The following is a 25931-nucleotide window of genomic DNA, read 5'->3' on the forward strand; positions in this document are numbered from 1 at the left end:
TGCCGTTTACAGAGCGTTAGTTTTAGTGTATACCTCAAGCAGTCATAACTGCCTATGGCAATCCATATGTTAATGCTAATGAAATGTCATCCGTAGTAATCCGTTAAACATGCTTAGAAAGATTTTCTCATTCACTCATTCAGTGGGCGCGTTCGTTTTGTGTGTGCCGACGATGGACATAGCGATGACTGACTGAGCAGACAAGGGAAGGAAAAAGAGGGGCTTGTAATGACATGCATAACGTAAGCCGACCGTCACCAGAACCGAGGAACATAGGGCATGATTTTTTGAAGCGAAAGCTTCACTACGGGACCTCGGGCTTCAATCGCGGACATTGTAAATTTGACCTTCAGCCGATTTAGAGGTCAAACCATGAAAATGAGTCAATATTCATGACTGGAAGTCAAACTCGCGGCTGGGCGAATACATCTCTTTTAAGGGGCGCTCAGCGAGACCGCTAGGCCACCACCGCTTTATTTTCTCGCGTGGTATTTATTCTACATGGTTATGTACAGAAAGGATATATACACATATATATGTGTGTGTGTATATACACAAAAAAGACTATTTACAGAGCGCCCCACCGCGGTGGCTCAGTGGTTACGGCACTCAGCTGGTGACCCGAAGGACGCGGGTTCGATCCCGGCCGCGGCGGTTGAATTTCGATGGAGGAGAAATTCTAGAGGCCAGTGTACTGTGCGATGTCAGTGCATGTTAAAGAGCCCCAGGTGGTCGAAATTTCCGGAGCCCTTCACTACGGCGTCCCTCATAGCCTGAGTTGCTTTGGCACGTTAAACCCCAATAAAACAATAAACCAAACTACTTACAGAGCAGCTAGGTAGGCGCTACGTTGCACAAACATGACAGAAAAGCCTAGTTCCGTTATGTTTTCTACTAGGCCACCGCCGTAGCCAACACACCTAGTGTTAAACAGCACCACACTCTTGGCGCTGGGCATTGGAAGGCGTCGTCTTCACCAACTTCCATCTGCTCCGTTCCGCGGCTCTGCCTGCTCACCGACGTCTTCTACGTTGCACAAATCCGTGATTTCGCTCCGATTCGAATGTAGTAACCATTCTCTATAGTTTTTTTTTTAATTTTTGGCGTTCATCAGTAAGAGAGTAATGCGGTAATTATTTTAAAGATAAGTGATTAAAAACCATAAGAAAAACAACTACATGCCGCCGAGGAAATCCAAACACACGACTTCCGAATTTCGCCTCCGGTGCTTTAGAGGTTCGGATCCCACCTGCGGCATGTGGTCATATGGGTCGTTATAATGGTACTAGTCAAAACTATGCCTATATTTGACATGTTTTCGATAACTCCACCGATTGTCTGCTTGTTCTGTCTGTCTTTTTGTCAGCTTGGCCTTCTGCATCAGTTACAAAAGGTGATCGACAACGCCGCACTTTTTACAGGCTGTGCAGTTACGTCAAACACTGTCAACGGCACGGTGACAACGCCCAACTACCCGGACAGGTACCCGGCGGCATTGCGCTGCCTGCTCGACCTCGAGGCGCCGCGGTACACTAGGGTGGCGCTGAAGTTCGTCGACTTCTCCCTGGAGCCGGACGACAACTGCAACTACGATTTTGTCGAGATTTCGGAAGGTCTCCAGGAGGGTACGTGGACTTCGTGTCGCCGCGGTCACGTTGGGACAGGTTGTTGCTCGTTAAGTTGTAGTTGTTTTTAGCGAATATTGCGTCGGAGAAACAAAATCGCATATACCTCTGATGCTGGTGAGAATAGGAGGCCTGCACAGTTTATGCAATAACATACGGGTAGCATGTTATTACCACCAAACATGTGCATGTGTTCCAAACGATGCCTTACCACCAAACATGCACATGTTTGGTGGTAAGGCATCATGACGCATGTGGGGCTTAAGAACCTTGCGTAGGGCACTCTTATTATTGCTTCGAAACAGTGCCTAAAAGCCTAATATACTCGTTACACCCGTCTGTAAATGTGTATACACCATTTTACGAGGAGCGGGCAGGAGAGGGAGAAATACTCTCAAACACGTGCGCTGCGCGACACCCCACTGTTGCCGTCCTCCCCTGGGCTGATAATCCGGCGCACGGAGCAACGTCCGCGGCTGCTTAGCTACGGGTCAAGCGCGTGTTTGCGCCTGTACAACAAAAGCAGCAATGTTGTACGAAACACCAACGTCTTCAAGACATCCTTGTTTTATTGTCGGTTGCGGAAATAGTAGACGAAAGTAGAAAAAAACAAACGCCCCCAGTATGTACGCGCACCATGTTATGCGAAGGTCTGAGCATGTCTGCGGTGTCCATTTCTTCACCGCTTTTCCGCCGGTCCCGAGTTGCATTGGCAGTGGACGTAGTTGGTGAACAACAAATACTTGCACCAACAAAGAGCTTCATCGTTAGCGCACTCTGTGAGCGATATGCAGACAGAAACAAACCCACTGCCTGTCCTAATATCGGGCGCGGAACGAAGCGCAGCGCCTGGGTTACCAAACTATACTCTGTGTATAATTTTAAGAGATCAAGTATTTGGACGGCCTTGGCAGAGCTCTTTTAATTCAGCAGTACACTATGTGAGGACTTCACAAATTTGGCCACAACTTCGTTTCGCCGCCCCACATGATCGTCAATATCGGGAGCATGTGGGGATCGCCACCTGAAAAAAATAAACATGTCGTTAGTGCAAAAATACTAATTTAATTTGCACAGCATGGCATGAATAGAAGCGGTGACATGAACTTTTACCCAACTGCAAAGTGAGGAAAAATGCAGCCATGGCAACGTAAGATGAAAAAATACACGGCACGCACAGGGCGGTGAACTCTGCCATGCATTGTAATAAATTATTCGACTGAAATCGCATCGAATGCACTGTAAAAAAAATCCACACTATGCATAACCATGCCATAGATACAACAAACGCAGCGACTTGAGCAGTGCCCCGACCCGATTGAGATTGGAATTTTCAACATTTCAACACAGGTGCGGCGATTCTGCCTGTCAGTAAGTGGTAATAGCGTTCCATTAGCGTACCAACCTATTAGATCGTGTAATTGCACATTTTCTGGTATTTGTGCACCAGTGAGTACTGGCGGGAGCAGAGAAGGCGAGAATGCGAATTGCTTTCAGTCAACTGGCTCGTATCGCTCGTAGTACGAACAGCCCTACGCAAGCGGCAGGAGGGGCCGAATTTCAATTTCATCGCGCGTATCTCCGCAAACAAGCATTCTATTCATCAGAAGTGGATTCGTTTCGGTCATGTACTCGCTGTTTCCAAAATGTTTAGTTTGTAAACGGGGTACTCTGTCGCAAGCTCAGCATCTAAACTGTCACACACGCCATGTCCAAGCAGGCAGCGAAAGCGTTCAGGAAAAACTTCGCTCCACGAAAAACTAAATATTCATTACTCTCCGCGATCTTGTGTTTCAACACATTTTGCTTTCGTTTTCCTAACATCAATAAAACGGAGAGTTGAGCTAGTTGGTACATGTTTCTTGAAAAAAACAGCGCTAAGACGAAGGACAAAGAAAAGGGTACAATAGGACCGGCGCTGTTTTCCTAACATGCAACACTGTTCCGCATTTGCCCTACAAGCAACCGGCGACAAAAACTACACGCGTGAACTGCGAGCCTGGCACTCACCGATGCTGATCGTTCGCTGCGTCGATGAATGGTCGCTTGCTCCCAGTTGGTTATTAAGGCGAAAGCCTTTAATGTCTCATCGTTGTAAGCAGCAGTTGTCGACAGAGAATGTCACGCTTTTCAGTTGGTCGAAACGGTCGTGACGTCACAGTGCGCAAATTTCAAACGGGGCCAATTGTACTTTGACTAGTAACCATGCAACCAATTGAAGGGACCATATAGTGATGCTCCAAGTAAGTGGGACTGAGCTTAGTTAATTGCTTAATTACCCAATTAGCCTAATTAACTTCTCTGTCAGGTCATATAAATAAATAAAACCTAGTAAGAAATTGGTCGAGCTCGGGAATCGAACCCCGGTCTTCGGAGTGCGAGACGAGCATGCTATCCACTCCACCATGCCAGCTTTTTTTTTTCTTTATTGCCTTCAAAGGCGTGGGAATACAGTGCATTACAACATATGTGACTATTTACATGGCTATTTACATGGCTACAGCACTCCTCCCTTCCAGCGACCATTCCAACTTCTTCAGTTGGGATAGATTCTGGAAAAGGGATACAATTTCTTCGTCAAAACCTCGGTCTTTTAACACCCCGTGGGGCACCCATTGCCTTCTCTGTAGGAAGGAGGAAATAATTGACCATGTTTTTGTCGACTGTAATAATGCAATCTTCTTTTGGGACGTGTTGCAGCGAACCATAAAGAAAGATTTGCCGCTCACTCCGCACGGAATTAGGTTTCTGCCTGTCGAAGACGATGGAGTTCCATATGACACCATTTTTCTACTTGGCTTGCATGCTGTGTGGCGTAGTGCCATGGCATATCGCCATTGCGATCCTGGAGCCAGATCTGTGTATCAATATTTTGTTGAGAGTGTCCTGAAAATTAACGATGTGTTTAAAAAAACTCCACCATGCCAGCTCGATGGTTTGGAATGAACAAAGGCACGTCTAGTGAATACGGTGTCTTCGCTCACTGCCATCCTCCTCCCTTCCCTTCCGGCGAGGTTTAGGTGTCCACCGAGATATGAGAGAGAAATACATTTCCTTTCCTCAAAAACCAATTTACCGACGAGCGAGGCGTAGAACCGAATGGGCGATGGCGTTCTAGAGACTCCCTGGCAGCGTTGCAAGACGCTCTCGCGTTCCACTCTTAGATTGGTTTGGTTTATGGGGTTTAACGTCCCAAAGCGACTAAGGCTATGAGAGACGCCGTAGTGGAGGGCTCCGGAAATTTCGACCACCTGGGATTCTTTAACGTGCACTGACATCGCACAGTACACGGGCCTCGAATTTCCGTTCCACTCTTAGAGGCGAAGCTTAACATCTTAACCACACATCAGTGACCACACTTTAGGTCAAAAAAGTGCACCCCCCCCCCCCCCTGAATTTTGACGGGTGTCCACCGAGATATGTGAGGCAGTAACCACACATCAGTGACCACACTTTAGGTCAAAAAAGTGCACCCCCCCCCCCCCCCCCCCCCCCCCCCCTGAATTTTGACGGGTGTCCACCGAGATATGTGAGACAGTTACTGCGTAATTTTCTTTCCTCAAATACAATTTTCATTGTCTTCATTACGGGCCATCTTCGTCTTTCTTCTTTCACTCCCACTTCCTCCGTTCCTCTACGGTGCGGTTCAGGTGTCCACCGAGATGACGGAGATTTACTGCGCCATTTCCTTTCCTCAAAAACCATTGCTTTGAAACGGCAAGGCATCGCGCCGAACGGGTGGTGGCGTTCCGTGGACTCCCTGGCAGCGCTACAACACGCTGTCGCGTTCCACTCCTAAAGGCGAAGCTTAAGCTTAATTAGCAGTTAATTAGTATTCAGGCATTAATCAGTAATTAACCATTAATTAGTGATTTGTCATCACTTAGTAATTAGTACTCAATTACGTGTGACGCCACCAGTGCCACAGAAGCAGCGAAAGTGGTGCGGAAAACGCCTTCGCCTCTACGCACTTTAGACAGTGAAAGTGCCCCCTGAATTTTTGCAGGAGCTAATGGCATATCACACGCGAGGATGGACACGAGGCGAACGCCCACCCAAAATTTCTAGGCTTGGCAGGAATAAAACGGGCGAATGACACTTTCAGAGATCGCACGCTGCTTCGGCTGCAGCCCACGGGCTGCAAATTATCAGCCCACGATGGCGTCGGTGGTAGGCGGCGCTCGCGTAAAACAAACATGGCGGCGCCCAGGTATCGAAACTAAAATCATATATAGAGGTTTTCAAAAGAAGCAAGCGGTTAGCGAAGTTTTAAGCTGCCGAAGCCAACTGCGGCCAACTTTTCAGTGCAACTTTTCCTGCAATTGGAGAGCTTCTCTAGATAACCCTTTCATTCAGTCACTCTACGGACACCAGTGTCGATCCATTTCTGAAGACTGCCAATGAGAACGATGCCACCAACTTGGCATCAAAAGCGGCAGTGGCATCGAGTACACAGGCTGATGTGGATTGCGCCGGAAAACGACGAGATGTTATACGTTATACCGTCTCAAAGCCCACTAGCGTTGCGTTTGGTTTTACAGCACATAGGCAACTAAGGCCATCACGCGCGCAAAGTGCACTGGCATTTTTAGGCTTACCGTTTCACATGATGGCACGTGTTCTTAAAATGAAGCGACATAACGTGGCCTCGTGAATCCTCTAGGGTCAGACCGGGACACTGCCTTGATATTAGCTCGCAACCAATCCAGTTCAGTTTGCTTTAGCGAGACCCTCAACGATGATGAAGACCCCGCGAAGAGAAGAGTATGATGTGGTATTAGCACGTTAGTATCATTCTCCGCTTAAGTGCTTCAGCAAAGCGTTGCTGTTAATTTGGCAGCGCCATGCAATTCAGGTTGCGTACTGTGCAAAAAGCTGAATTAGCACAGTGATCGCAGTACAGTCTCATTGCGGTCCACAGGATGATCCTTTAGTTGTTATTTTCAGGGAAGTTGCAAGTGCTCGTAGTTCTTCACTACCACATCTAGGTTACGCTTGCTCCATGACACCGAGGGCACTATGTTTGCCTTCTTGACTCTATCCCCAGCAGCACAGGTAACTGGCCCAATATTGGTAATGTACTGGAAAAGGTCGGTCGTACAAAGGACCACAGTGAAACCGTTCGTTTTCAATACTGGGCCCATTACCAATTGAGTTCCATCGCAGGCTGGAGATCTCTGGGACGATTGTGCGGCGAGAAGGGTGAAATGGAGGCGGTTATCGCGGCTGAAAATCGTATGAGGCTCAAGTTTCAGACCGACAGCTCAACGCAGTCCAAAGGTTTCGTGGCTAAGTTCTACTTTGTTTCTGCCCACGGTAAGTGCAGCCTCGAATTGCGCGTTTATAAACGCATTAAACAATGGTTGATATGCAGGCAATCAGTACCTTTGTGCGCCAATACACTAACAAGTTTGAAGAGGATGGAATGCGCTCATAGGTGGATTTATATGTGTGCTCGATCACAGACAGTCCTACGGGCCAGATGCATGTACTTCAGGAATCAATTATAAGTTCAGAAATGTAAAACGGGAATCACATGGACGCATTAACAGCTTATGGCTGGGTTCAATAAAATGAGCAGTAAGATATTAGAAGAATAAAAAGAAATAATAAAACAAACTAAACTTAATCACGCTGTGCAGCGCTCGCACTACTGCGCATGCAGATGCCTGCCGCGAGGTGTAGGTGAATTTTCTCAGCATGATTTAACCAATGAAAAAGTAGGCTTAGTGACCTGTAGGAAATCCACATGACTCTGGAGGGGGTAGGCGTACTAACCAATGAGAAAGGATGGCAAAGTCCACTCTGATGAATTTCCATCCAGTTCACAAAAGCTAGATTAGCTGTCTTGTCTTTAATACTCGTTGCTTAGCTCTATGATATAGGTCTCATAAGGCGCACTCTAGCTTCCTTGTTTTCAGGTATATGATGTAAATATACACAAGGTTAGGGGAGGGGGGGGATGAGCCATCGTCAAGTATTCTGAACGAGTCTATTCGACATCTCCCTTTGGTGTGGTCGTACAGACGTGGGTGGTGTGGCCAGAATGAGATGGCTGAAGGTTTAGAGGGCAAAACCTCGGACTTGACAGACAGACAAAATTTTACGTCTGCAAGAAATATAACCAATCCCAACACCCGCATTTCATTTTACCTGCCTTTTGTTTTATCACCACTGGTCAGATTTAAGTGAAACACGTAGCCCGCTATTGGTGAGGCCGACATGCATTTCCTGCCTCGCAGCGCTGTTAGCTCCAAAATTTCTTTCTCTACAGAAAAGGCGGAAGCCGGAGATAACAGCACTCTAACCCCCCGTGAAAAATCCTGGGTTCCCGTCCACGAGCTCATTCAGGAGGTTTCTGCTGACGTCACGGTAGCCGAAGGAGAAGAGGAAATGCTCAAATGCATCCCCAGTGTGTCTGGCGCCAGCGTACAATGGTACAAGCCATTCTCCTCCTTGCAACAGCATTACTAAGCGCAAATAAAATTCTTGGACTTTAAAAACATTCCTTAGACTATTTGCCAGTCTTTCCGAAGCGCAAAGGTCTTCCACGCAGGCAGGAAGCTGCTCATATACGGCCATGTGACGCAGCATTTCCGTAAAACGTGTTCTTAAAGGTGCAGTGAACAGGAATCTGTACTCGTCATTTTGCCGCGGGAACTCAATCTACACGTTCCCAGCATGCTTAGAAACTTTGATTTATTGCCCTGTGTGACCGATTTCCCTAATTAAATCAATATAACGTCCGACTCCCGCCTTTTTTTTTTAATTCTCCCCGTACGGTGGGCGCAGTCGACCAACGCGTGGAGTAGAGCTGTGCACGGGCCGCAAATTTCAGCCCGCGCCCGGCCCGAGCCCTACACTACTGATGGAGGCCCGGCCCGGCCCGACACTGAAGAAACCTAAGCCCGCCCGGGCCCGGCCCGAGTTAAGGCCCGGCCCGGGCCCGGCCCGACCTGCAAAACTGAAATTGAAGTGACGATGAAACAGAAAGAGACAATCTAAGGAAAATCAGTTTATTTTAATGTTTTTAAAATGCTCGGTTCTCATGCTCTAGATGAAAATTAGTGAGTATATGCAAGCATGGCGCATGTAGAGTTATCGCCTACGCCTACTCAGGTAACCATGGCGAGCAAGAAGATAATGGTCACAACACATCGTTGTTGCCACACGAGCGAGAATCCTGTTGTCCCGTACATGTGATAATGACCCCCCCCCCCCCCCCCCACCCGGCCCCCCGTCAACGCGTGGCGGAGGGTACTTTTGCGAGTGCCTTCGGTTCGACACGCCTCACCTTCCTTTGTGCAGTGTCATTTGGGCTCGTGAGACCACTCATGTGGAGATTAGTTTCGAACCTTGCAACAGTAACCTTGCAACAGTAGGGCGGCTGGAGCCACGCAGGAGCAATCGCGATCGCGAAGCCCGGCCGGCCCGTCCGAGATAAATATACCGTGGCCCGAGCCCGGCCCGGGCCCGGGTGAATAACTTCCGCAAGGCCCGAGCCCGGCCCGCGGGCCGGGCCGGGTACGGGCTTTCGGGCCGGCCCGAGCCCGTGCACAGCTCTAGCGTGGAGTGCCTTTCACCCAGTCCCGTGGCGGCTTGCTGCTCTGCCATCGGCGGAGTAATACGTAGTAATCCGTAGTAGCAAATAGTCCGCGCGTATTTTTATTTCTGTTGGATTATTTTGCAGCTATATTATCTCCGAATGAAACTATTTATTCACGAGAACCTAAACAACAAAATAAAGCGAAATCAAAGCCTCTACGGAGCTGGCTGAAAGGTACTCCACGCGTTGGTCGACTCCGCCCACCGTACGGGGAGAATTCAAAAAATAAAGGCGGGAGCTGGACGTTAATTCGATTTAATTAAGGAAATCGGCCACACAGGGCAATAAGTCGAAGCTTCTAAGAATGCTCGGGACGTGTAGATCGAGTTCCCGCGTCAAAAAGACGAGCTCAGATTCCTCTTCAGTGAACCTTTAATACACCACCAACAAATGCACTGTCATGGTATGAAATCCTACCATGGTTTTGAAACACTTCGGCGTTCTCTGTCTGTCGCACAACTTACACGCGTCTATAGCTTACTAACGTATGCACTGCTTAATATGCAATTCGGATTGAGGGCTGCTGGGGGAGGGACAATATTAAGCCAGCGCATGCTTCGAACATTGAACACAGCCGCTTTAATTTTGCTGCGGCGTACCAGGTTAAAGGACGAGGTGTTGCTGAACGGAAGTATTCCCCTGGCTAACCTGCACGTGGTGTCCCCGGGGAGGTTGTGGATCCGACGCATGCGCCCCGACCTGGCAGGCAGCTACACCTGCGTGGTGGCCACGGAGAACAGGCAGGCTCGAGCCACGGCACAACTCGTCATTGCTGCACCGAAACAACGCGACCAGTGCGACATCTGTGAGTGCAAGCGTTCATTCGGTGATGATATTTCCGCGCTTTGCGTGCTTAACGAGCGTCCAGTGCAGTATGAGAACTACAGATTGATAAAGACTATCTGTGCTATAGTTAGCATGCATATAGTGCTGAAGTCAAAACCAGTTAATACGTTCCCGAACGGATGGGATGATATGAACAGGGAGACATCAAAGTTTGCGCCGGCGATTTCAACAGAGGATTGAAAGTAGCTATAACAGTGACTGGGTTGCCTGCAGCATAATAATCCCTGCGGATTGTACTTACAAACACGCATTCGTGGCATTACGATGCAAAAGAAACTTATCAGATAATTGAGCAAGCAAATTTTCATATATGCGAATTCCCAAAAAATGAAAGGAGAAAACAACCTCACTGATCTCTGTGTCCTAAAAGCGTAGTAATTGCTTAGACGTAACACATGTTAATTACGGCGCGGTGCTGTTCTTTAGATCCATGACAGACAAAACTGGCGTTTCCTATTTGGTAGAACATCAGGTATAAATTCGAAGTTCTACATTGCTGTAGTTTACATATGGCCGCAGTCAGAGTTATTATAAACTAAGAACGAGCTACCACCGAACTAACAGTGACTGTGGCACCGCCAATCTTAGTTTATAGGCTACCTCATTAAGGACGACATGACGACAAGGCAGCCGAGAAACCAGACACATACGGATCATTGAAAGGACGGATGGACGAAAAGACGGGTAAAATCGCATGAATGAAGAACCTTGCTTCATCATCATCATCATCATTTATTATCCCTTAAGGGCCCTGGTTTGGGCATTACATAAGGGGGGGGGGACAAGAAAGTATGGCCATGGTCATATTTATACAGACAAAAAAAACACAACGAGGCATGGTGATGCACGTGCATTTTGAAATATAGGGAAAACAAACGGTCGAAAATTACACAGGCAGTTATGGTCCGCATACTTTTAACAAACAACAAAACAGTATATTCACACACAAAAAGGAAAAGCAATCGGGTACTGAACGAAAAAATGCAGCGTATTAGAGAAAAGTAAAGCAAAAGAAAAATGAAATCCTCATCTCTTGCCGACAAATTTACATTATGAGGGCTCCATGTCAATGCCCTGACCGATTTGTAGGGGGAGTGGATAATCTTCATTTCTATCGTCTCTAAATCGTTCTTTCCGTGTCGCATCGTGCATCGCAGATTTCAGCAAGAGCCCCAAGGACCAGGAGATCGCGCACGGCGAGACGGCCATCATGCAGTGCACGGCGCAAGCTCGACGGAGGCCCTCGTCCGACGTGAAGTTAAGCTGGCTGCGCAATGGCCTACCCTTCCCGACGAGCAACCGTTACCGCAACTTGGGCAACGGCCTGGTCTACATCAGCGACGCAGTGCCCAAGGACTCGGCTGTGTACACGTGTGTGGCCACCGACCGCCGGAACAACTGCACTGTCCAGGAGTCGGCACTGCTCGGGGTGCTGCCCAGGGTGAACATCGAGGATGGTGAGCCACACTATGAACACGAATACGCTTATATGGGAGTAAAAAGGGAGTAAGCTGTTCTCTAGTGCACTAACTTTACAAAAGAGCACGTTGAAGGACAGCTTACTCTATTTGTGCTCCTTTATGTTTAGAGCTTATATGGGGTAAAAAGGGAGTAAGGCGGCCTAAAACGGAAAGAGAGTGCGTTAAAAAACTGCTTACTTCCTGTTGGCTCCTTTCTGTTTAGAGTGTACTGGGTTTACTCCTATTTGCTTAGAGCTTATATGGGAGTAAAAAGGGAGTAAGGCGGCCTAAAACGGAAAGAGAGTGCGTTAGAGAACTGCTTACTTCCTGTTTGCTCCTTTCTGTTTAGCGTGTATTGGGTTTACTTCTATTTGTTTAGAGCTTATATGGGAGTAAAAAGGGAGTAAGCCCAGCTAAAACAGAAAGAGAGTGCGTTAAAGAACTGCTTACTTCCTTTTTGCTCCTTTCTTTTTAGAGTGTAATGAGTTTACTCCTATTTGTTTAGAGCTCATGTGGGAGTAAAAAGGGAGTAAGCCGACCTCTAAAAGAAAGAGTGTGTTAAAGAACTGCTTACTTCCTTTCTGCTCCTTTCTTTTTAGAGTGTAATGAGTTTACTCCTATTTGTTTAGAGCTGATATGGGAGTAAAAAGGGTGTAAGCCGACCTCTAACAGAAAGAGAGTGTGTTAAAGAACAGCTTACTTCCTTTCTGCTCGTTTCTTTTTAGAGTGTAATGAGTTTACTCCTATTTGTTTAGAGCTCATATGGGAGTAAAAAGGGAGTAAGCCGACCTCTAAAAGAAAGAGAGTGTGTTAAAGAACTGCTTACTTCCTTTCTGCTCCTTTCTTTTTAGAGTGTAATGAGATTACTCCTATTTGTTTAGAGCTGATATGGGAGTAAAAAGGGTGTAAGCCGACCTCTAACGGAAAGAAAGTGTGTTAAATAACTGCTTGCTTCCTTTTCGCTCCTTTCTGTTTAGAGTGTATTGGGTTTACTCATATTTGTTTGCCACCAACTGGCCAACATACATCGGGACCAGTATCCCCTCCCAAGAATAACCCAAAGTAATCACTCAATCAATCAATCAATCAATCAATCAATCAATCAATCAATCAGTCAATCAATCAATCAATCAATCAATCAATCAATCAATCAATCAATCAATCAATCAATCAATCAATCAATATTTGTTTAGAGCTCATATGGGAGTAAAAAGCGAGTAAGCCGACCTAAAACGGAAAGAGAGTGCCTCCAAAAATCGCTTACTTCCTTTTCGCTACTTTCTGTTTAGAGTGTATTGGGCCTACTCCTATTTGTTTAGATCTTATATGGGAGTAAAAAGGGAGTAAGCTGACCTCTAACGGAAAGAGAGTGCCTCAAAGAACTGCTTACTTCCTTCTCGCTACTTTCTGTTTAGAGTGTATTGGGTCTGCTCCTGTTTGTTTAGATCTTATATGGGAGTAAAAAGGGAATAAGCTGACCTCTAACAGAAAGAGAGTGCCTCAAAGAACTGCTTACTTCCTTTTCGCTACTTGCTGTTTAGAGTGTATTGGGGCTGTTCCTATTTGTTTAGAGCTTAAATGGGAGTAAAAAGGGAGTAAGCTGACCTCTAACAGAAAGAGAGTGCCTCAAAGAACTGCTTACTTCCTTTTCGCTACTTTCTGTTTAGAGTGTATCGGGTCTGCTCCTATTTCTTTAGAGCTTAAATGGGAGTAAAAAGCGAGTAAGCCGGCCTAAAACGGAGAGTGCCTCAAAGAATTGCTTACTTCCTTTTCGCTACTTTCTGTTTAGAGTGTATTGGGTCTGCTCCTATTTGTTTAGAGCTTAAATGGGAGCAAAAAGCGAGTAAGCCGACCTCTAACGGAAAGAGAGTGCCTCAAAGAATTGCTTACTTCCTTTTCGCTACTTTCTGCTTAGAGTGTATTGGGTCTACTCTTATTTGTGTAGATCTTAAATGGGAGTAAAAATGGAGTAAGCCGACCTCTAACGGAAAGAGAGTGCCTCAAAGAACTGCTTACTTCCTTTTCGCTCCTTTCTGTTTAGAGTGTATTGGGTCTACCCCTATTTATTTAGAGCTTAAATGGGAGTAAAAAGCGAGTAAGCCGACCTCTAACGGAAAGAGAGTGCCTCAGAGAACTGCTTGCTTTCTTTTCGCTACTTTTTGTTTAGAGTGTATTGGGTCTACTCCTATTTGTTTATATCTTATATGGGAGTAAAAAGGGAGTAAGCCGACCTCTAACGGAAAGAGAGTGCCTCAAAGAACTGCTTGCTTCCTTTTCGCTCCTTTCTGTTTAGAGTGTATTGGGTTTACTCATATTTGTTTGCCACCAACTGGCCAACATACATCGGGACCAGTATCCCCTCCCAAGAATAACCCAAAGTAATCACTCAATCAATCAATCAATCAATCAATCAATCAATCAATCAATCAATCAATCAATCAATCAATCAATCAGTCAATCAATCAATCAATCAATCAATATTTGTTTAGAGCTCATATGGGAGTAAAAAGCGAGTAAGCCGACCTAAAACGGAAAGAGAGTGCCTCCAAAAATCGCTTACTTCCTTTTCGCTACTTTCTGTTTAGAGTGTATTGGGCCTACTCCTATTTGTTTAGATCTTATATGGGAGTAAAAAGGGAGTAAGCTGACCTCTAACGGAAAGAGAGTGCCTCAAAGAACTGCTTACTTCCTTCTCGCTACTTTCTGTTTAGAGTGTATTGGGTCTGCTCCTGTTTGTTTAGATCTTATATGGGAGTAAAAAGGGAATAAGCTGACCTCTAACAGAAAGAGAGTGCCTCAAAGAACTGCTTACTTCCTTTTCGCTACTTGCTGTTTAGAGTGTATTGGGGCTGTTCCTATTTGTTTAGAGCTTAAATGGGAGTAAAAAGGGAGTAAGCTGACCTCTAACGGAAAGAGAGTGCCTCAAAGAACTGCTTACTTCCTTTTCGCTACTTTCTGTTTAGAGTGTATCGGGTCTGCTCCTATTTCTTTAGAGCTTAAATGGGAGTAAAAAGCGAGTAAGCCGGCCTAAAACGGAAAGAGAGTGCCTCAAAGAATTGCTTACTTCCTTTTCGCTACTTTCTGTTTAGAGTGTATTGGGTCTGCTCCTATTTGTTTAGAGCTTAAATGGGAGCAAAAAGCGAGTAAGCCGACCTCTAACGGAAAGAGAGTGCCTCAAAGAATTGCTTACTTCCTTTTCGCTACTTTCTGCTTAGAGTGTATTGGGTCTACTCCTATTTGTGTAGATCTTAAATGGGAGTAAAAATGGAGTAAGCCGACCTCTAACGGAAAGAGAGTGCCTCAAAGAACTGCTTACTTCCTTTTCGCTCCTTTCTGTTTAGAGTGTATTGGGTCTACCCCTATTTGTTTAGAGCTTAAATGGGAGTAAAAAGCGAGTAAGCCGACCTCTAACGGAAAGAGAGTGCCTCAGAGAACTGCTTGCTTTCTTTTCGCTACTTTTTGTTTAGAGTGTATTGGGTCTACTCCTATTTGTTTATATCTTATATGGGAGTAAAAAGGGAGTAAGCCGACCTCTAACGGAAAGAGAGTGCCTCAAAGAACTGCTTGCTTCCTTTTCGCTCCTTTCTGTTTAGAGTGTATTGGGTCTACTCCTATTTGTTTATATCTTATATGGGAGTAAAGAGGGAGTAAGCCGACCTCTAATGGAAAGAGTGTGTTAATTAACTGCTTGCTTCCTTTTCGCTCCTTTCTGTTTAGAGTGTATTGGGTTTACTCCTATTTGTTTAGATTTTATATGGGAGTAAAAGGGAGTAAGCTGACCTCTAACGGAAAGAGAGTGCGTTAAAAAACTGCTTACTTCCTTTTTGCTACTTTCTGTTTAGAGTGTACTGGGTTTAATCTTATTTGTTTATATCTTATATGGGAGTAAAAAGGGATTAAGCTGACCTCTAACGGAAAGAGTGTGCCTCAAAGAACTGCTTGCTTCCTTTTCGCTCCTTTCTGTTTAGAGTGTATTGGGTCTGCTCCTATTTGTTTTTATCTTATATGGGAGTGAAAAGGGAGTAAGCCGACGTCTAATGGAAAGAAAGTGTGTTAATTAACTGCTTGCTTCCTTTTCGCTCCTTTCTGTTTAGAGTGTATTGGGTTTACTCCTATTTGTTTAGATTTTATATGGGAGTAAAAGGGAGTAAGCTGACCTCTAACGGAAAGAGAGTGCGTTAAAAAACTGCTTACTTCCTTTTTGCTACTTTCTGTTTAGAGTGTATTGGGTTTACTCTTATTTGTTTAGAGGTTTTATGGGAGTAAAAAGGGAGTAAGCCGACCTTTAACGGAAAGATAGTGCCTCAAAGAACTGCTTACTTCCATTTCGCTCCTTTCTGTCTAGAGTGCATTGGGTTTACTCCTATTTGTTTAGAGCTTTTATGGGAGTAAAAAGGGAGTAAGCCAACCTCTAGCGGAAAGAGAGTGTGCTAAATATTTGCTTACTTCCTTTTTGCTCCTTTCTCTCTAAAGTGTATTGGGTTTACTCCTATTTATTTAGAGTTTATATGGGAGAAAAAGGGAGTAAGCCAACCTCTAACGGAAAGAGAGTGTGTTAAAGAACCGCTTACTCCCTTTTTGCTCCTTTCTGTTTAGAGGGCCCGCGCTGGTACTAACCGCATGCCCGTACTGGTGCACCGCCAAAACTCAGTAGCAATTGCGCCTTGTCTATCGGTTACGGACAGAGCGAAAAATGAGGGGAGACAAAATGTGCGGGAGACGAATTTTTAGAAAGCGAGCAGTGGAGTGATGGAATATGCCCTGATATAGGTTATTAGCTGATTGATTTGTCAATACTGTAAGCATTTTATGAAGCTCTTAAGGGAATGAGGATGTAAGCATACACAAATATTTTAAAGTATGAGGCAGGAAATGTACAATCACTATTGTAACTATAAGTATAAACGGTACAGTCCCTCATAGCCTGAGTCGCTTTATGACGTGAAACTCTCATATACCTATAAACAGTACACATGCAGCTACAACATAAGGCAAGAGTAGGCATGGAGAATTGCTTACCACTTGGGAGAGGCGCAGCAAACCGTAACTTACAAGAACATTTTGTAACACTTCAGTCCGAGTAAGCAGACTTCATACTTTCAGAACAAACAATTCAGTCTTTCCACATAAGTGCACTCAGACAGTAACTTAGTTGTCCCGTTCTTCTAGGGCCAATGAAAAAATAAAAATTAAATTTTACCGGTTTGAAATAGTTCAAAATAACCTCAAAATGGCTAGTCCTCAGCCAGTGATGGCACATTAGTATGCTAATGGGCTTTGCACGTACCAAAGTAGCACTGTGGGCTACAATGCTTTAGCGGTCTTTAATATGATCCTAAATGTTTTCAGGTGGCGTCTTGGTATATCCATCTAATGGCGGCCATGGCGGTTGAGGTCGAACTCACCAGTTTGTTCTCAGCAGCTCAACGCCACTTTCACTGAGCCATTGAGGTCATTTCTTGTAGTGTGGTCCACTAGTTATATATGGAATGTTTCAGATATTCGGCGAAGGTAACTAAGATTGTTGCCTGTTTCATATACCCGGACGCAAAACTGCACTTAGCCATTGAGGTCTTTTACTTGCAGTGGGCTGCACTAGTTATATAGGGAATGTTTCAGATATTCATTGAAAGTAGCAAATATTGCTGCCTGTTTCATATACCCGGACGGAGAACTGCACTTAGCCATTTAGGTCTTTTCCTTGTACTGGGGGGTGCACTAGTTATATAGGGAATGTTTCAGATATTCATTGAAAGCAGCAAAGATTGTTGCCTGTTTCATATACCCGGACGGAGAACTGCACTTAGCCATTTAGGTCTTTTCCTTGTACTGGGGGGTGCACTAGTTATATAGGGAATGTTTCAGATATTCATTGAAAGCAGCAAAGATTGTTGCCTGTTTCATATACCCGGACGCAGAACTGCACTTAGCCATCGGGGTCTTTTCCTTGTAGTGTGGTGCGCTAGTTATATAGGGAATGTTTCAGATATTCATTGAAAGTAGCAAATATTGCTGCCTGTTTCATATACCCGGACGGAGAACTGCACTTAGACATTTAGGTCTTTTCCTTGTACTGGGGGGTGCACTAGTTATATAGGGAATGTTTCAGATATTCATTGAAAGCAGCAAGGGTTGTTGCCTGTTTCATATACCCGGACGCAGAACTGCACTTAACCATTGGGGTCTTTTCCTTGTAGTGTGGTGCACTAGTTATATAGGGAATGTTTCAGATATTCATTAAAAGTAGCAAAGATTGTTGCCTGTTTCATATACCCGGACGCAGAACTGCACTTAGCCATTGGGGTCTTTTCCTTGTAGTGTGGTGCACTAGTTATATAGGGAATGTTTCAGATATTCATTGAAAGCAGCAAAGATTGTTGCCTGTTTCATATACCCGGACGCAGAACTGCACTTAGCCATTGGGGTCTTTTCCTTGTAGTGTGGTGCACTAGTTATATAGGGAATGTTTCAGATATTCATTGAAAGCAGCAAAGATTGTTGCCTGTTTCATATACCCGGACGCAGAACTGCACTTAGCCATTGAGGTCTTTTACTTGCAGTGGGGTGCACTAGTTATATAGGGAATGTTTCAGATATTCATTGAAACTAGCAAATATTGCTGCCTGTTTCATATACCCGGACGGAGAACTGCACTTAGCCATTTAGGTCTTTTCCTTGTACTGGGGGGTGCACTAGTTATATAGGGAATGTTTCAGATATTCATTGAAAGCAGCAAAGATTGTTGCCTGCTTCATATACCCGGACGTAAAACTGCACTTAGCCATTGGGGTCTTTTCCTTGTAGTGTGGTGCACTAGTTATATAGGGAATGTTTCAGATATTCATTGAAAGCAGCAAAGATTGTTGCCTGTTTCATATACCCGGACGCAGAACTGCACTTAGCCATTGGGGTCTTTTCCTTGTAGTGTGGTGCACTAGTTATATAGGGAATGTTTCAGATATTCATTGAAAGCAGCAAAGATTGTTGCCTGTTTCATATACCCGGACGCAGAACTGCACTTAGCCATTGAGGTCTTTTCCTTGTAGTGTGGTGCACTAGTTATATAGGGAATGTTTCAGATATTCATTGAAAGTAGCAAATATTGCTGCCTGTTTCATATACCCGGATGGAGAACTGCACTTAGCCATTTAGGTCTTTTCCTTGTAGTGTGGTGCACTAGTTATATAGGGAATGTTTCAGATATTCATTGAAAGTAGCAAATATTGCTGCCTGTTTCATATACCCGGACGGAGAACTGCACTTAGCCATTTAGGTCTTTTCCTTGTACTGGGGGGTGCACTAGTTATATAGGGAATGTTTCAGATATTCATTGAAAGCAGCAAAGATTGTTGCCTGTTTCATATACCCGGACGCAGAACTGCACTTAGCCATTGGGGTCTTTTCCTTGTAGTGTGGTGCACTAGTTATATAGGGAATGTTTCAGATAATCGCTGAAGGTAGCAAAGATTGTTGCCTGTTTCATAGTATACCCGGACGCAGAACTGTGTATGAACTGACTGTCACTTTGATAACGAAAAGAAATATCTTGTAATAGAGGACGAAAGATGGAACTGCAACGAAGTTCAAGATTCACTTGACAAACCCCACATTTCGGAAGCTGCTCAGTTTCTTCCTCTCAGTGTAACTACGGGCGACGTGCTAAGTTTTAAAATAGGCCTACTGCGGATTTCCTGCTACCACAGGGTCACTGACCTTCAGCAGTGACACTGGACGGGAGTGTGCTAATCCCCATCCTTACATATTTCCGTCCAACATTTTGTTCGGAATTTCTTATTCTTGTGAGTGTAACGTTGATCGCCGTCATCCTAATCCGCGGCGGAGGAGCGCTCTAAATGGAGGCGAATTAACGGAAACAGGAGGAACGGTTTAGGAGTTACGTCCTGATATGCAAACTGCTCTGAGACCCGTTCTGTGGTTAGGTAAACAAGACTAATCTCTTTGAAACGTACAGTCTTTATCAAAAATATACAGCCTAAGGAGTTTGATTCCAAGAAATGCAGTGGGGCTCTTTAGCGCTTTTGACGGTCCTAAGCTTTGGAGGGCCGAGGACTTAAGTTTCTTCCACGTTTGTGAGATTCAAGTCCCTGAGTGTGCAAGAGGAGCCACGCTGCAGGGCTCAGAAGACCTTTTGGGCTGTATACTTTTGACAAAGACTGTACCTGACTGAAAGTGTCTCCCTCATTTGACATTGCGACTAAGGTATGATGCGAAAGGGCTGAAGTGAATTTTGACAAATGTTGGGTTCTTATCAGCGGACAGGAAAGTTTACTTGAGCGCTAGTTAAATTTACGGCACTTGCGACTTGGTGTCAACCTGAAGTTAGGTACAAACGATGGTGCTGGATACGTAGGGGCACAAAAAGGCGTCGCGTGTGTCTCATTCCAGTCTGCGGAATCCCCCGTGTGGCTCGTCCCGACACTTTGAAACCACACATACAGCAGGGTAAGATCGTCGGCGGCAAGGACACCGTGAAGGGAGCCCATCCGTGGCAGGTAAGGAAGTTGCCTGATTTCCTACCACTCAGTTTGTAACATTCGGGCAAGTATCATTTTGTACTCCCCTTCCCACTTTACCCACTACGCTATCGCATCATACCCTTGAGGCGGAGCTATAGTGTCCTCTCCAATTTTGTTTTATGACAGTCAAAGGTGCGCTAAAGAGGAACCTGAACTTGTCTTTTTACCGCGGTGAACTCGATCTACACGTTCCGAGCATTCTTAGAAGCTTCGAATTATTGTCCTGTGCGGCCGATTTCTCTAATTTAAATCGAATTAAACGTCCCGGCTCCCGCCTTTTTTTGAACTCACCGCCGACGGTAGGAGTAGTCCGCCGCGGTGGCTCAGTGGTTATGGTGCTCGGCTGCTGACCCGAAGGACGCGGGTTTGATCCCGGCCGCGGCGGTTGAATTTCTTTGGAGGAGAAACTCTAGAGGCCCGTGTACTGTGCGATGTCAGTGCACGTTAAAGAACCCCAGGTGGTCGAAATTTCCGGAGCCCTCCACTACGGCGTCTCTCATAGCCTTTGTCGCTTTGGGACGTTAAACCCCATTAACCAAACCAAACCAAACCAAACGAATGGAGTGCCTTTGAGGCAGTCGCGTGGCGGCTTCGCTTTGGCTTTTATTTTGTTTTTTGTTTTTAGGTTTCCGTGAATAAGTAGATCCAGTCAGAGACAACATAGCTGAAAATTAGGCCCACGGAAATAAAAATACGCGTGGAGTCTTTGCTTTCGCCGACCCCTACTAATCACTCTGCCGATGGCAGAGCGGCACACCGGCACGGGACTGGCTGAAAGGCACTCCACCCGTTGGTTGACTCCCCCTACCATCAGCGGTGAGTTTCAAAAAAAAAAAAGGCGGGAGTCGGGACGTTTAATTCTATTTAAATTAAGGAAATAGACCGCACAGGAAAATAATTCCAACGGGGTAAAATTACGAGTTCTGATTCCTCCTTAGCGCACCTTTAACTGTTCGATGCGATCGATAGAAACACTTTAAAATAAAGATTTTGCTACATATTAGAAGAGCCCCACTGCGATGGCTCAGTGGTTACGGCGGTCGACTGCTGGTCCGAAAGACGCGGGTTCGATCCCGGCCGTGGCGGCTGAATTTCGATGAAGGCGAAATTCCAGAGGCCCGTGTGCTGTGCGATGTGAGTGCGCGTTAAAGAACCCCAGGTCGTTGAAATTTACGGAGCCCTTCAATAGCGTGAGTTGCTTTGGGACATTAAACCCCAATAAACAAACCAAACATATCAGAGAATAGACTATTACTTTCAATATTTTGCTAACAGTAGCTAACAATTTCCCAATTTTAAAAATTTCTGTCCCAAAATGTTGGACGTGGTAATACTGATATTTCTTCAACTTCCGGTTAGGTGATGTTCTGGGCCCGCGACAAGGCGTTCTGCGGCGGCAGCCTGCTGAATAACCAGTGGGTTCTCACGGCGTCCCACTGTTTCAGCAACGCAGAGATCCGCATCGACGAAGTGGAAGTGTGGCTCGGAAAGTACGACCGGCTCGAGAAGGAGCCCCAGGAGTTCGACACCAAGATTGCCGACATACACTTTCACCCGTGAGTAAGCTCGATGCGCAACCAGCTTGCCACTACCGATTCCATCAGCATGGAGCCAAAGAGCACGGGTGAAGTAGAAGCCCCAAATGGCATTTTATGTGCCGCGGCCGCCGCAGGAGTCGTGGCCTAGGGACCCCACCCATGAAGACTCCCAAGACGCTATGAGCAATGAACAAACGTTTTCTCTCTCTCTTTTTCAAGGCAACTGCAGAAGAATCATGCGTTACAGCAATCTGCAAATCTTACCTTAAATATATCTGGACAGAGGTCAACGCCAGATAGCCGTAAAAATGGCTCTGAACCGGTGGTCTAGAGACCTCCAGCGTTGCCGGGGAAAATTTGCTGCTCAAGAAAGCTAGCTCTTCTACAGTTGAAAACGCGTTCTCTAAGTAGCGCCAGCAGCGGTGATCCGTTATTTACCTGGTTAATTATGGTTTGGTTTATGGTGTATGGGTTTCAAAGTCCCAAAGCGATTCAGCCTATGAGGGATGCTGTAGTGGAGGGCTCCGGATAATTTCGACCATCTGGGATTCCTTAACGTGCACTGACGTCGTACAGTACACGGGCCTCTTACACACCGCCTCCATCGAAGTGTGATCGCCGCGGTCTGGATCGAACCCGCGTACTTCGGGTCAGCAATCAAGCACCTTAACCGGAGAGCCATCGCAGCGGCTTAATCTGGATAACTGGATTTGAAGCGTAGTAGCGTCACGAAGGTATATAATGTCGTATATTTGCATAAAGAAACACGTGTTTTGCCTGCATAGATCATTGATTCACCCTCATTGTCAACAGTCGGGTTAAGTTTTCTGCAGAATAAGGACCACTTGCGGTCTCCTTCAGTTACCCCTGTCCTGAGCTAGCCACGCCCACTGTGAGCATACGAATGCATGCACCTGATTGCTCCATTTTAGGTCAGTAGGTTTTCGCAAGGACAGCCTTTGTCAAAACTACAGAGCCCTAGAGATTTGCATCTGGACCCCGCTGGGTAGCTTGTTATGCACCCGCGGCATTCCAGACAACCTGAAGGTTAAAGCAACTCTCGGACTCAGTCTCTAAAATAGGACTTGTACGGATTCTAAAAGAGCTTCCATGCAGGGATTATAAGCAGATCCGTGGTGTTCTCCACTTATTACAAAGTTATTACAAAGGTTATTATTACATGGTGGGCGGAAACGCCATGTTGCGGAAACTGATCCGTGAGGTAAGCATGGCTTCTTCGGCGGCTCGTCCCTGTGCAGTCACTTCAACGTGTCCACGTACGACAACGACATCGCGCTGGTGCAACTGGCGGACCGCGTGACGTTCACGGACTACATACAGCCCGCGTGTCTAGGTGACGATGCAAGCATCGACCGCGACTTCTTCAGGTCGGGCGACGTACACCTGGGCACGGTCACCGGATGGGGACAGCTCACCGAGAGCGGGACCGCGCTGCCCCGGTACCTGCAGGAGATCAGGCTGCCGATCGTGGACATCGGGACCTGCAGGAACTCCACGCGGTACTCTGTAAGTAGGCCTTGGTTGTACAGTCAGGCAGATTTCAAGAATACGGTTTCACTTCTTGACAGTAGGACTAGTGGAACTTTGCCCCCATCTGTCGGTTTGCAGGTGACAGACAACATGTTCTGCGCGGGCTATAGCCAGGATATCTTGGGCGATGCCTGTCAGGGAGACAGTGGCGGTCCCTTCATGGTGCAGCAGAAAAATCGCTGGTACCTCGTTGGCATTGTCAGCTGGGGCGTCGGCTGTGGTCGCCAGGGCCACTACGGCCACTACACCAAAGTGGACAGGTACCACGGCTGGATAAAGGAGAAGATCCTTTACTAGCAAGGCTATCGTCTACCTGCTTGGATTGTTGCTGAAGAGGAACACCAAATTCTTCTCAGGATGCATGGGAACTGTGTGAGGTGTCATACCAGGACATTGTTGCTGTAGAAACGAAGAATGTACCTAGTCACTCATGACAAATTTGGGAGTTTTCGTTTAAGGGAATGGGTCGCTTTGAAACGAAATGGATATGCAAATCCCTTCCAGTCAGCGGGTCATAAACGAAGTCATTCTAGCAAAGAAGAACCATGTGACTCACCTTACGTCAAGGACCCCTTGGCCACCATGGGAAAATAGGTAACGAGCGCGGCAATGGTAAAACTAAATAAAATAATTGGGAGGTTTTTGCTGATAGATGTGAAAGGGGAAGAAGCTTTATTTAACCGATTTAACTCCGAGTGATGGAGGTGAAATGAGTGAATCGTGAAGAGGGAAAGATGATGGATATTTTTTATTCAGAGTGAGAGAGACCTCTTCAATAGCATAATACTTGATAGTCCAGTGTCTCGAATTCGCAACATACAGTTTCCAGACCGTGGACTAATTACTACACGAAGCTTGCATACAAAATTTGATGTCAGTAGTTCCCATTATAGCCAGCGCTTTACGGTCAAAATGTTTTGCGTCACTGTGAGAAAATTGCATGAAGATGAGGGGAGCGCGAATGTGAGACTTAAGGCCAGCGTCATAAATTCTGCATCTCTCGTTTACTTACAAAATTTACGATGAAATTAAGAAGACATTCTTCGATTAAAAACAGTTTTTGTAGTTCGTTTTAGTACTACGATTTGGTATTTCACACAACTCAGACTAGCTGCGCAAACTGGACCAAATGCTAATTTATACTAATCGATGACATGCTTAGTTATCACATTTCACCGGCACTAACGAAATTTTCGCGTCGGTTTTTGAGTGTCGACACATTAGCTTGGTAATTATTTTTTTCTTTGATTCATTCACAACTGGAGCATAAAAAGATTGATGAAACCCCGTTCTCTTAGACTTCCCTACTTTTTCACTTCTGATGGTAGGTTAAGCGATGCGTAATGCACCACATTTGGAGTGAAAGCAAGAAGGAATAAATAAAAGAGATACAGCCTTGAGATCCACAGCTGCCCCAGGCGGGTAAAGCACGATAAGGAAAATGGGCTATCTGGCAGGAAGTATAGTGTAAAAGTACTGCAGCATACCACAGAAGATATTTAATATGTGTAATGGAATAAACCAGAGGACTATCTTGTCGTGTTTCTCTCTCTCTTGATATGACGTGACGCATCTGAGTGTTTTTTCTCTACTGGCCCACCAATCTTAATCAGACCGTTTTCGAAGCGATAGCGCCAAGGTAGAAATTTATTCCAGGCTGTTATTCGCGACTGCTTTCATAAGAGCAGTCGACCGAAGTGTTTTGTTCTTTTAACAAGAGAAATTTTACAAAGATCTGATATTTTTTATTTCTTCCTTTTGTCTGGATTCCCTCCATGTTTTCAATTCTTTAACTGTGCTCTGTAGGTCGCGTATACTTTCTTCCTTTCGGGGAATAACACATCACACGAGCATTAACGGACAACGTGTAAGAAATTTAAAACAGCTAATGTCATGGCTTCGATTTGTTGAAGCACAATGACGATCCTTCCCCATAATAGGTTGAACTGAACATTTCACTCCCATTCAAGTACATCAGAGGAATTAGAGCAACAAGAAAATTGGAAAGCATTGCCGCGTGACGAAGCCTGTGGATATAATCGCCTTGACACGAGCTCAACAACTTACACTTGTGTTCAAATATCTGCAATAAAATTCGGGAAAGGAAGACTTGTTTCACAATACTTGTCATGGCTTCAACTGCTTTACCTGCACTTTGTAACTACACTAAAATGCTTAAAACATTATTGGCACATCATAGTTTTCCTATTTACACAGATATTTGGTTTCAATGCGTTTTAATTGCTGGAGCCTATGATTATTTACTTTTATTCCCACGTATAACCAGTACTGGTATCACTATTCTCCTCGAAGAAGGAAGCCTCTGCCCTTCGGTAGCACCCTACCCACCGCACATCCCGACCAAGAACGCCGCCTACCGCCATCCTCGATCTACCTATCCGCCCTATCTTCACCCTTCAGAGGCGTCATCCGCCACCACACACTCAACTCTACCCTCCATAAGAACCAACAACTGCCCCCCCTACCCTCCCTACTGCACTCCATATCTAGGGGGCTGCCCATCCACCTATCGCAACCCTCGACCTACCTCTCCACCCAACCTCATCCTCCAAAAGAGCCACTCGCCACCTACCTCTGTCCACCCACCTCTGCCCACCTTTATTGTCCAAAAAAATTCTGTCGCGTGCGAGAATCTTCGGCTTAGAAAAAAAAACCCATCAAAGTAATCATCATCACCAGCCTGGCTACTCCCACTGCAGGGCAAAGGCCTCTCCATTAACCCTGTCCTTTGCCAGTTGCGGCCACCG

At 45.7% G+C, this 25931-nt stretch overlaps 1 protein-coding gene across 3 annotated transcripts in view; it reads left to right on the forward strand.

Annotated features, from left to right (window-relative positions):
• Positions 1-25270, forward strand: part of LOC149347722 (mannan-binding lectin serine protease 1-like) — a 45679-nt gene extending 20409 nt beyond the window's left edge. For 2 of the 3 annotated variants that reach the window (XM_089587390.1, XM_089587389.1), the window contains 9 exons: positions 1422-1625; positions 6792-6941; positions 7900-8062; positions 9834-10036; positions 11235-11534; positions 19944-20050; positions 21434-21630; positions 22872-23139; positions 23242-25270. In XM_089587390.1, the coding sequence (XP_089443516.1) occupies positions 1422-1625; positions 6792-6941; positions 7900-8062; positions 9834-10036; positions 11235-11534; positions 19944-20050; positions 21434-21630; positions 22872-23139; positions 23242-23460 (1811 nt within the window). In that variant the 3' untranslated portion in view covers positions 23461-25270. The remainder of the gene's footprint in view (positions 1-1421; positions 1626-6791; positions 6942-7899; positions 8063-9833; positions 10037-11234; positions 11535-19943; positions 20051-21433; positions 21631-22871; positions 23140-23241) is intronic. The other variant, XM_089587391.1, reaches the window with a different exon arrangement.
• Positions 25271-25931: the final 661 nt, after the last annotated feature.

The sequence above is a fragment of the Amblyomma mixtum genome, chromosome 4, assembly GCF_055824585.1.
Source record: "Amblyomma mixtum isolate Tamu chromosome 4, ASM5582458v1, whole genome shotgun sequence".
Taxonomy (NCBI): Eukaryota; Metazoa; Arthropoda; class Arachnida; order Ixodida; family Ixodidae; genus Amblyomma; species Amblyomma mixtum.